Genomic DNA, 12,767 nt, shown 5'->3' with positions numbered 1-12,767 from the left:
TTTTCGAAATTAGGTAGTGAATCATCAGTTCCTCTTGTCATGTCAGTCATTGCATACCTTAGAGAGCTATTTATAACTTGTCAGAAATGTCCAGATCAACTAGCCCATGTCAGCTAATGTTTTTTTTATTTAGGTTTTTCAGCCCATAGATATTGTTGTAATTTTTTGGTCACTCAAATATTACATGAACACACATTAGACATGGCAAAGTGTATAGGAGGGGGGGCGGGATCTTCATAAAGGCAGCTGCCACTTCATTACAGCTGTTAGATGCCATTTACCACAGCACACTGCATTTTTTCCACAGGTGACAGGTTTTGCACTCATCACTGCATTCTCTATCAGAAAGTAGACTGGCCCTCTTTGACTTCGCATAGGTAAAAAAATGTGCCATTCTGTTTTGCAAAAACTCCCGCATTACCTATTGCCATTACTAACCTTTAGATGTACGAGATAGCATACCAGGTCACAGGGCTGGCGAACTTTGAAATTCCTTCTGTCACTACAGATTTAGGTAAAACAGCTTTTAGTTTCTTCGCACCTCACTTATGTAACAATCTACAGAATACCTTACAGTTGGATGCATTAGTGCCTTTTGGGCAGTTCAGAGAGTTGGTAGAGGACCTTTTCGCTGAGGAATGTAGATGTTTTTTTATGATTGTGTTGTTAGTTTTATTTTCATTGTGTGTTTCATATGCTCCTGCCTTGGTTGTAACTTTTATTGTATAATTGCTTGGTCTTGTCATGCAGGGCTCCCTTGAAAATGAGATATTGAACTCAATATATATATATATAAAATGTCTGAGAGAGTGATTTACTGGGAAACCTTGTTCAATACTGTAACTTTGTTTATTGAGCCAAGCCCCTAGAGGGCACTAAAGACCAATCAGACACGGGCCTAGAAAGCCTAAAATAATATTGTCTCAAAAGGCAGCCTTTATTTTGTACAGCCATGCTTCAAAATACATTTTACTAATAGATTAACTTTAGACTAATTTAACATGTTGTGGACACCTGGGTGTCTCGTTATTTGCCATGTGTTCACATTTGCCATGTGTTCACCTCTGAAGATGAGAACCCTTTCATTCAAGCTACTTTATCTGCCTCCCCCTTATTCACTTGTATTGTGCTAATCACCTTCTGACTGCCTCCCACTGAGGGAGTGGTACTGTATTTCCACCAGATGGAATGCACTGCGGAGAGGGAAAACGTGAAAAGTGGGCCGCAGGTGTCTGCAAGCACAAAGACTCTCACATGCACTTAACCTTGAGTGAGAGCCAACCAGCACTATCACATCGACCTGACATACTAACAGAGTGTCAGTCAAGCAGCCTGTTAACTTATTTATAGTTAAAGACACATAGTATCTACAAATTATGTAAACTGTTGGTCGAGTAGGCGCCATCATAATTTGTTTTTTTATTTTTATTCAATTACTTTCTTGAGACTTGATGAGGGGTGTGATGAAGATGCGTTCCTTTAAAAGATGAACGGCAACTTATAAGAGGGAGTTCATGCTATTGTACATTCAGTATTTTGAGTAACAGACCCAAACTAATCCCGTCTCCTTCCTCTATACTTCCTGAGGAAGTGCCCCAGGGAGCATACAGTGCATTTGGAAAGTATTCAGACCGCTTGACTTTTCCACATTTTGTTACGTTACAACCTTATTCTAAAATTGATTAAATACATTTTTCCTCATCAATCTACACACAATACCCCATAATGACAAAGCAAAAATACATTTAGATTTGTTTTGCTAGTTTATAAAAAATACAAATATTAAATATACATAAGTATGCAGACCCTTTACTCAGTACTTTATTGAAGCACCTTTGGCAGCGACTACAGCCTTGATTCTTCTTGGGTATGACGCTACAAGCTTAGCACAACTGTATTTGGGGAGTTTCTCCCATTCTCTGCAGATCCTCTCAAGCTCTGTCAGGTTGGATAGGGAGCATCGCTGCACTAGCTATTTTCAGGTCTCTCCAGAGATGTCCGATCTGGTTCATGTTCGGGCTCTGGCTGGGCAACTCAAGAACATTCAGAGACTTATCCCGAAGTCACTCCTGCATTGTCTTGGCTGTGTGCTTTGGGTCGTTGTCCTGTTGGAAGGTGAACCTTCACCCCAGTCTGAGGTCCTGAGTGCTCTGGAGCAGGTTTTCATCAAGGATCTCGCTGTACATTGCTCCGTTCATCTTTCCCTCGATCCTGACTAGTCTCCCACTCCCTGCCGCTGAAAAACATCCCCACAGAATTATGCTGCCACCACCATGCTTCACCGTAGGGATGGTGCCAGGTTTCCTCCAGACGTGACACTTCGCATTCAGGCCAAAGAGTTCAATCTTGGTTTCATCAGAGAATCTTGTTTCTCATGTTCTAAGAGTCCTTTAGATGCCTTTTGGCAAACTCCAAGAGGGCTGTCATGTGCCTTTTACTGAGGAGTGGCTTCCATCTGGCCAATACCATAAAGGCCTGATTGGTAGAGTGCTGCAGAGGTGGTTGTCATTCTGGAAGGTTCTCCCATCTCCATAGAGGAACTGGAGCTCTGTCAGAGACACCATCAGATTATTGGTCACTACACTGACCAAGGCCCTTCTCCCCCGATTGCTCAGTTTGGCCGGGCGGCCAGCTCTAGGAATAGTTTTGGTGGTTCCAAACCTCTTCCACTTAGGAATGATGGAGGCCACTGTGTTCTTGGGGACATTCAATGCTGCAGAAATGTTTTGGTACCCTTCCCCCAGATCTGTGCCTCGACACAATCACGGGTTTTCGCTTTGTCATTATGTGGTATTGTAAAAACTAATCTGGACAAATGAGGGACGTGTAAAAAAAAAGTTGGTCACTAAATCCGGCTAGAAGAACCACGTAAAAACGGTTGGCTAGTATGCCCTCACCTGTCTAAGCGGTCGGCTCTGAATTCCCTCACCCGCTATATACTTATAACTGATTGGTTTGGTTCTGCCCACTATAGTGCTGTCTGGTTAGAACATGATGTTGAGGCCCATCACTGTACTCTTGATAGTCACCACCACACACACACACAGATATTTCCATTGTAGGTGTTTCTATGATTTTGGTAATCCGAATGACTTGGATTCTTATTGTTGTGGTTATTTCGACGCACACAACAGTCAGACATTCGTGTTACTGTCGACAATAAAAAGTCCTCAGACACATGCGTCTTCTCCATTCAGACAACAATAATGCTCTGACCTGAGTGGGTGGGTGCAGTGTCCTGATGCCCCTTTCCAAGCACTCTGATTGGTTGGGAATGGCAGGGCTATGGGTGAGGGATAACTTAGGTGGGCTGAGCAGCCAAACTAACGGGACTGAAGGGAAACTGAAGGGACTGTGAAGGGGAAGTTAGGTAGAGAGGAGAGGAGGGGGAACAAGGCGTCTTTTTTTACAGGTATTGTGTGTAAATTGATGAGGATTTTTATTTTATTTAATCCATTTCAGAATAAGGCTGTAACGTAACAAAATGTGGGAAAAAAGAAGGGGTCTGAATACTTTGTGAATACACTGTAAATACTGAAACACAATGACAATAAGACAAGTCTATTGACACACCCAGGACATTGGTAAATCTAAATAACTATTAAAAAACTCCATAAACCACTATATATAAAATAAAATAAACATCCACTAATCATTGAATAGGGAAATCCTCGGCTGGGAAATATGTCAAATAATAATATTAACATTCGGAAATGATGTCTGGACTACATCCAGATTTTAGCTAGGACTCCATGAGTACAAGGAAATACGATGAATAAGAAAATGGATATATGTAATTCTAGCTACACTTGCAGGACTTAACAATCATATTGGACAACTGCTCCACCTGTGCAAGAAAAAAAAAAAAAAGGAAGAGTACCTTCAGTGGAGACATTGTTCAGAAACATTTTAACCCAGCAGCTTCGTTGACTATCATTTCAATTCAGTGAGGATGTTATGAGACTTTGAGTTAACAATACAGTATTCACAGACCTTGTGTTGTCTACCCACATAGTAGAGAATGGGTAGGGGCTCCAAGACCTGTGGAACACAGCAAGGTTGGGCAGAGGCTCCAGGATTGTGGTGCTTATACAGAGCCAGTACCTGTGATTAAGTAAACAAAAGGTTACTAGATATCTCATTCAACAGTTACAGACCATCTCGTTCTGTATGTGGTCTCAATCTCACCCCGTGGCTATATAGTGGCATTACTGTACAGATCCTTTAGAGACAGTAAACAATAGGGAGGCTTACAGGTACATGATTGGTAGCATTACCTGGGAGTACTTGTTCTCTGTGTTCCAGATATAGGTGCATGGGCCCATGCAGTAGTTAGCAAAGTAGCCAGTGGGTTCATGGATCCATTTCCAGCCCAGGTCCTTACGGAAGTCAATGTAAAGCTTTCGCACACAGCAACTCTCTGATTTGCTAGGGGTACACACACACACCTGTGAGTTATACACCTCATCTCTTAAAAACAGGGCGTTAACAAGGCGTCTAAGTAGGCCTACATTATATCCATCAGCTAAAAGAGATTATAAACTGGGTGGTTCGAGCCCTGAATGCTGATTGGCTGACAGCCGTGGTATGTCAGACCGTATACCATGGGTATGACAAAACATGTATTTTTACTGCTCTATTTAAGTTGGTAACCAGTTTATAATAGCAATAAGGCACCTCGGGGGTTTGTGGTGCATGGCCAATATTCCACGGCTAAGGGCAGTATCCAGGCACTCCGCGTTGCGTCGTGCTAAGAACAACCCTTAGCCGTGGTATATAGGCCACATACCACACCCCCTTGTGCCTTATTGCTTAATTAACACACATTTAAGAGACATGAATTGATAGTTATAAAATGTTCTCTTGGGCTGGTGGAATAAAGAATAGTCTCACTCTGAGCAAATCTCTTCAGTAGTGGTTTGTCGTTTCTTCCGAGAGCTAAGCTGGCTGTGGCGTTCCACAGGAAGTGACATCAGTAAAATGTGAGGCTTTGGCATGTTCACGAAGAGAGTTTCTTTATCTCCCCTTGGCTTGTTCATCCCTATTGTATAAAACATTGACACATTTGTCAGTAAAGAGATTTACAGTGGAGGTTTGTCAGAAAGCGTGTGGCTTGAGTTGATTTCAATATAGTGAATATAGCTAGTAGACTGCAAATACCTGATATTTCAAAGAGGAATTCGTCCATTGTTTTCCCACAATCACAAGACAACTTCAATTGGAATCCTTGCTCCTCTCCTGGAAAATGTTGTAAAAATCCAAATATAAATTGTATATCATTTATTTATTTTTTAAACCTTATGGAATAGGTCTGCTGTTTTAGGTGTAAAAGTCTATTGGAAAGTTCTTACACATGCTTTTCCAAAGGCCTTCTTTGTAGTGCCACTTCAATCAAACACAGATTTGTAACAGGATATGATTGTCAGTGTTTCAACATACTGTTTGTGTTATGCAATTATGACTACAACCCTAAAGGAAATTGTAACTTACCAGCCCCTTGCAGCCACTCCCTCAGAGTCTGTGTAACATCAAAGGAGATCCAGCGATTGGCCCATTCCTTTGAGACAAAATGGGACTTCATGTAACGTGCCTTATCTCCAATGCCTCTGTAGAGTTCCAGCCTCTGCTCAATGCCGTCGAGCATGCCACGATTTTTGATGAGGAGACGGAGCTCAGCTTGAGAGAGCAGTCGATCTGTCCCCAATACAGACCGCATCTCAGACATGTTGAAGAGCATTTGGTACTTACCGGTGTTCTCACCTGGGAAAGAAGGAGAGTCAGTCAGTGATTGTTAATTATTTCTACTACAGGACCCGTCAGTGCAAGAGAGGAGGCCATAGAGAAAGCATTGTACCGGTAATAAAACTATTGTGGATAGATTCTGTTATATAAAAAGACACTCTCAGGGAGAGGCGAATGCAGTTTCAGGTTTGGCTTTGCCTCAAATACTATCCGCTGGAGCCAAAATTACCCCTGCGAGTCTATAACAATAATTACACATTGGAAAGGCCGCTGAGGAAGTGAGCCTGCTCTGGGGACCAGATCACACCATGCTGTAGCCTCTAGCTAACTCTAGCATCTATTTACAAAGGTATCTTCTGTCGGTGTGGGGGAGGGGGAACCTTTATAAGGTTAGGGTTCCCAAACAGCCATATTTCCATGTTACAGAGGTTGTTTACGGAAAACAGACAGAAGACAGAGGCAACCACCTGTGCTAATTAGCTATCTAGAGTGCTCCGAACATCTGTGTGTAACGGAATAAGGAAGCCAAAAAAGTGTTTTACTTGAAAAATATTGTTGGCTGCAACTGTGTTAAAACAGTGTATAATTGTAAGTGTATAATTTGCATTTGTGAAGTTGTTTTTTATGTGATGTGAAAAGAGAGGGCTTTATGTTTCCAAAACCTTATTGCAAGTGAGGATTATTAACGTTTATAAACATTAAAGCAGAGTGTGGGGATTGTAGTTCACATGGTCCCAGCCTCTGGGCGATACTTACGCCTGAGAACTCTGAGCAGAATGCCACCTTGGGTTCTCGAGAGCAAACCATCATGCATCACCACATAGCATTACACTAAACCAGCAGCATAAAAAAAGGAGCTAATCAGAGGTCACGATCCTGAGAGCTTCTGGGGCAAACCTAACCGGCTCAGTGACTGCCTGGACAACAAGTTTACACTGCAGAGATTTATACTGTCTTTAGACAGAAAAGGGGAAGGATCCAGCAAAGGGAAGGAAACATCTGGTAGGGAGAGGTAAAAGGTTGAGGCAGGCCGTGGTTTTAAACACAGCAGACAGGGCCATTGCAGTCAGTTCAGTAAACCAATGGAAGAAACACCCATTTCCAGTCAACAACCTTATCTAAAGGACATAATTATACACATTTACATCCTAAAAATGTTCCACCAACTGCAGTTTCTAAATTTGCTCAGTCTGAAACTACAGCACTATTTCAAATGCATCATATTCACAACATATGACATGGGTAAAATAGCCTTGATTAGCTTAATCATTTGCATGTCTGCTAACCCTCTCTGCATCATCCTACGTCGCACAATCCAGCGTGGTGAAAAGGTTGACAGATGCTTCATGGTTTACAGGGATAGAAGCCATTTTATTTGCGAGGGCACGACTTGAGTCATTTAACAGAATGTATCCTGAAGTGTTCCTCCCTGCCAGCTGTTCAGATAAGCACACGGGAATCAGTCCGAGGAAACCTCCCTTTCCCCATCCATCGGTCTCACCCTCCACATTCTAAGTGACAATATGGTTTAACATTACTCTGGTCTAGCTGTATAACATTGAGCCACCTTGCGAGATTGCTGACCCTGTTTGGCTATACTTTTCCCACATCGGAGAGTATATCAGTGGTCGGTTGACGGTTCTGATAAGGAAAGAATGACATCCAATTGTTAAATGTCCCCACCCCCTCTAAATCAAAACCAAACATGGAATCCACGTTGTGTCTAGCTTAGTATACACACTGGTGTTCAACATGTTTGTCTAGAATAGATAATCAGACCTGCAATTGGGTAACTTGCTGCCGCAGACGGGAAGTAGAACTGAGCATGTTTGGTTTTGATTTCGATGGGGGTGGTAGCATCTGACAATTGGACTTAATTCATTCCTGGGCACTGCCCAGTGATGCAAACGACAATTTCCTTATCAGAACCGTCCACGGATATACTCTCCGACGTGAGAAAAGCGTTGCCAAATAGGCATAGGTCTGCAAATATCTCGCACGCCTCTCCAATGGTATGCCCTAAGATGAAACGTTAAAATAACTGTACACGACGGCCAGCCTTGATTAAAGATTTATACCTTAAAAATCAACCTTTGAAGATACCCCTACACACATCGACCATTTAACACGCCTATACCTGACTAAAGTAAGGCTAGGGAAACATCCACTTTAACTTGACAAGCTACTAGCAGGCCTGGGCAACGCCAGTCCTCGGGGGCCTGATTGGTGTCACACTTTTTGCCCCAGTCCCAGCTAACACACCTGACTCCAATAATCAACTATTCATGATCTTCAGTTTAGAATGCAATTAGTTTAAATCAGCTGTGTTTGCTAGGGATGGAGAAGAAGTGTGACACCAATGAGGCCCCCGAGGACTGGAATTACCCAGGCTTTATTATCTGTGTAAGCAGCAGCATGCATGGATATACAGGTAGGTTCAGAATTATTGGCCCTCTTGATAAAGATTAGCAAAAGAATACTACAACAAGTCATACAAATACCGAGCTACATAGCATGCTCAAAACATTTGCAAATGATAATATACTAATACAATTGCACAGAGAAATATATTTTGTTACAAGTACCAAAACATATTTTGTAACTTGTATGGTGTTATGGGGCCATTCTGCTTCCACTAGTCCTGGGGCCTTTGTTAAGGTCAACAGCATCAGGAACTTTACAAAGTACCATGACATTTTAGCCAAAACCTGGTTGCCTCTGCCAAGAGGATGACACTTGGCCACAATTGGCTCTTCCAGCAAGACAATAACATAAGCACACATAAAAAATCCACAAATAAACGGTTAATTGACCACAAAACCAACATTTTGCAATGGCCATCTCAGTCTCTGGACTTGAAACCCATTGAAAACCTCTGGTTTGAATTCAAGAGGGCAGTCCGTAAGCACAGACGAGGGGTATCAAGGATCTGGAAAGATTCTGTATGGAGGAATTTTTTATTTCACCTTTATTTAACTAGGCAAGTCAGTTAAGAACAAATTCTTATTTTCAATTACGGCCTAGGAACAGTGGGTTACCTGCCTTGTTCAGGGGCAGAACGACAGATTTTTACCTTGTCAGCTCGGGGATTCAATCTTGCAACCTCTTGGTTACTAGTCCAACGCTCTAACCACTAGGCTACCTGCCGGTCTAAGATCCCTTACAATGTGTCCACTAATCTCATAAAACATTTTAGAAAAAGGCTCAGCGTCATTATCCTTGCAAGGGTAGTGCACTGAGTGTACTCACTTTGTTTCATGCTGAACTTGTGGACCTCCTTTGCAAAGTATGCCTCCTCTTCTGCATCCTGAGTGGGCGGTATGTATGTGTACACCTGCTCCTCACTCAGCTCCACTGTGCTGTTGTAGATGGACATCAGGGAGGTTGGGACCTCCTCAGTGTCTCCCTCCTGATCAATCTCTGGCTCCTTGGGCAGCCGCAGCTTGCTCAGTATCTGTCCACGGATGGCCTCAATGCGTTTTCTCTTCACCAGCTCCAAGTCCAGTGACTTACAGGTGGACATGGCTTCACTCTGACAGAAATATTCCAGCGCCAATAAGAAAACCAGCGTCAAACATTCTGCCCTCATGGCACACTTTAAAAGAGGAACGATGTCTAAAGACAGCAGGCTTTCAGAGATGACTATTATGTGGATTTTACCGTCCTGTTTGAGCTCGCCGAGTCCCGTTGCGGGAGCTGATTTCAATGCACTACTCCTGCTGCTGTCACAATACTCAGTGAAACACAGGAGGCTCTTCAGGATCTCGAGTTGAGCTCCTCTGTGACTGGTGCACGCTGTGGAACCCGAGGTCAGACCACGGAGAAGCACCACAAGAGCTCAGCCTAGACTGAGTCACTGTCTCACTGGTACGCTGCCGCACAGACTCTCAGTGCTCCCTAGAGGCAGTCTCAATTCAGGAATGAATGAAGTACAGCACATCACCACATTACTACCTGTCATTGGGACCCAAATACACACACACACACGTTAATATAACGAACAAGCTTTGGAAACAGGTGGCCCTGTGTAAACTGTGAGGTTTGGAAAGTCATGAACTATAAAAGGGAAATCTCAATGATTTTTTTTTGTTGCAAATGTGACAGTATTCTTACAACATTACTGAAGAAATGTTTGTCAATTGACCCAATTCCCTGTCCAAGCAAAAGGGACGTTTTATTAGTGTAGAAAAATCACAATATTGAGAAATGGAAATGTCTTAATGAGTTATTCATAAACACATGCACACAGCATATTGCTTTAAGCATAAGAAATGTTAGGAGTCAAAAACTACTGCCTAGCTTCAATTCAAATTCTCCAAGACTGATGCTGTCACTCACTAGACCAGTAGACGCACTTTCCAATCCCAACCTTGCCAGAGAACACCACAACAAATGAAAGAGCAGAGACATCCTAACAGCAACAACAAACTCGCCCACACGTAGTTACAGCTCCCTCTCTAGTCTTTACTATATTCAGATCCAGTTAGTTAAAACGTTTCAGACTAAAATAAAAACTCTGCACACAACCTTTCCTGTTAGACCCTGCTGTTCACACATTTCATTGTGCGGTTTGTTTTACTAGTCATTCTCAGCCACTGATAATTTTCTCAAGTTCCTTTGAATTTCTATCTAGTTCCTCTCTTGCACTAAAAATGTATGACACTAAGTCCAGGAAGTGAGCAGCATTGTGAAACTTCTGCCATTTCAAAGCACTTTTTCTTATAATTCACTGTATCACAATTCCAGTGGGTCAGAAGTTTACATACACTAAGTTGACTGCCTTCAAACCGCTTGGAAAATTTCAGAAAATGATGTCATGGCTTTAGAAGCTTCTGACAGGCTAATTGACATCATTTGATTCAATTGGAGGTGTAACTGTGGATGTATGTCAAGGCCTACCTTCAAACTCCGTGCCTCTTTGCTTGACATTATGGGAAAATCAAAATAAATCAGCCAAGACCTCAGAAAAAAATGTGTAGACCTCCACAAGTCTGGTTCATCCTTGGGAGCAATTTCCAAACGCCTGAAGGTACCACGTTCATCTGTACAAACAATAGTACGCAAGTATAAACACCATGGGACCACGCAGCTGTCATACCGCTCAGGAAGGAGATGTATTCTGTCTCCTAGAGATGAACGTACTTTGGTGCGAAAAGTGCAAATCAATCCCAGAACAGCAAAGGCCTTGTGAAGATGCTGGAGGAAACGGGTACAAAAGTATCTATATCCACAGTAAAACGAGTTCTATATCGACATAACCTGAAAGGCCGCTCAGCAAGGAAGAAACTATAAAAAAGCCAGACTACGGTTTGCAACTGCACATGGGGACAAAGATCATACTTTTTGGAGAAATGTCCTCTGTTCTGATGAAACAAAAACTGTTTGGCCATAATGACCATCGTTATGTTTGGAGGAAAAAGGGGGAGGCTTGTAAGCCGAAGAACACCATCCCAACCGTGAAACACGGGGGTGGCAGCATCATGTTGTGGGGGTGCTTTGCTGCAGGTGGGACTGGTGCACTTCACAAAATAGATGGCATCATGAGGCAGGAAAATTATGTGGATATATTGAAGCAACGTCTCAAGACATCAGTCAGGAAGTTAAAGCTTGGTTGCAAATGGGTCTTCCAAATGGACAATGACCCCAAGCATACTTCCAAAGTTGTAGCAAAATGGCTTAAGGACAACAAAGTCAATGTATTGGAGTGGCCATCACAAAGCCCTGACCTCAATCCTATAGAACATTTGTGGGAAGAACTGAAAAAGCGTGTGCGAGCAAGGAGGCCTACAAACCTGACTCAGTTACATCAGCTCTGTCAGGAGGAATGGGCCAAAATTCACCCAACTTATTGTGGGAATCTTGTGGAAGGCTACCTGAAACGTTTGACCCAAGTTAAACAATTTAAAGGTAATACTACCAAATACTAATTGAGTGTATGTAAACTACTGACCTACTGGGAATGTGATGAAAGAAATAAAAACTGAACTAAATAATTCGCTCTACTATTATTCTGACATTTCACATTCTTAAAATAAAGTGATGATCCTAACTGACCTAAGACAGGGAATTTGTACTAGGATTAAATGTCAGGGATTGTGAAAAACTGAGTTTAGATGTATTTGGCTAAGGTGTATGTAAACTTCTGACTTCAACTGTACACTGGCAGTACAAAACTGAGTATACAAAACTCTTTCAATGACAGACTGACCAGGTGAAAGCTATGATCCCTTATTGTTAAATCCACTTCAATCAGTGTAGATGAAGGGGAGGAGACAGGTTAAAGAAGGATTTTCAAACCTTGAGACATGGATTGTGTATGTGTGGCATTGAGGGTGAATGTGCAAGACAAAATATTTAAGTGCCTTTGAAACGGGTATGGTAGTAGCTGCCAGGCGCAACGGTTTGTGTCAAGAACTGCAACACTGCTGGGTTTTTCATGCTCAGTTTCCTGTTTGTATCAAGAATGGTCGACCACCCAAAGGACATCCAGCAAACTTGACACAGCTGTGGGAAGCATTGGCGTCAACATGGGCCAGCATCCCTGTGGAACGCTTTCGACACTTTGTAGAGTCCATGCCCCGACGAATTGAGGCTTTTTTGAGGGCAAACTGGGGGGGGTGCAACTCAATATTAGGAAGGTGTTCCTAATGCTTTGTATATTCAGTGTATTTTGTCTCCACCCTGTGTTTACTACAATATACTATCAAACTTTAAGGACTGCATATTATTACAAAAAATAAAATTATTGATGAGTGAATTAATTGTGTCATTAGATATGAAACTTGCAAACTTTGAGGGAATATTTGTAAAGCAAAATGATGCAGGTTAGATTATAGATCACAGGCATGCAGGTAATGATTTATTTACATAATTCTACTATATATATTTTTTAAAGATAATAGAAAACTGAAATTAAGTACAGTATAAAATCTGGTTTGCATTTTTAAATACCTCAGTTATATAAAATGTTTAAAATAATATCAAATATTGAAAATCAGGAAGGCAGATGGTGTTTAAAGGCTCAC

General features: G+C 42.0%; 1 protein-coding gene across 2 annotated transcripts; it reads right to left on the bottom strand.

Moving 5' to 3' along the window:
- Positions 1-913: 913 nt before the first annotated feature.
- Positions 914-12,767, bottom strand: LOC129868985 (transforming growth factor beta-1 proprotein-like). Of its 2 annotated transcripts, XM_055943395.1 has the most exons (9): positions 12,367-12,767; positions 9,403-11,929; positions 8,992-9,274; positions 5,491-5,760; positions 5,161-5,238; positions 4,894-5,041; positions 4,278-4,428; positions 3,994-4,104; positions 914-3,847 (listed from the first exon to the last, which is right to left on the bottom strand). In XM_055943395.1, the coding sequence occupies exons 3-9, from the start codon at positions 9,263-9,265 to the stop codon at positions 3,800-3,802; spliced, it is 1,080 nt and encodes a 359-aa protein (XP_055799370.1). In that variant the 5' UTR covers positions 9,266-9,274; positions 9,403-11,929; positions 12,367-12,767; the 3' UTR covers positions 914-3,799. The 2 variants fall into 2 exon arrangements, with proteins under 2 accessions (XP_055799370.1, XP_055799369.1); XM_055943394.1 differs by having other exon boundaries at positions 8,992-11,929.

This window comes from Salvelinus fontinalis, chromosome 13 (genome assembly GCF_029448725.1).
Source record: "Salvelinus fontinalis isolate EN_2023a chromosome 13, ASM2944872v1, whole genome shotgun sequence".
In the NCBI taxonomy this organism is placed as follows: domain Eukaryota; kingdom Metazoa; phylum Chordata; class Actinopteri; order Salmoniformes; family Salmonidae; genus Salvelinus; species Salvelinus fontinalis.
Note: the sequence above shows the minus strand (reverse complement) of the source record. Positions and strands in the feature narration are given on the sequence as shown.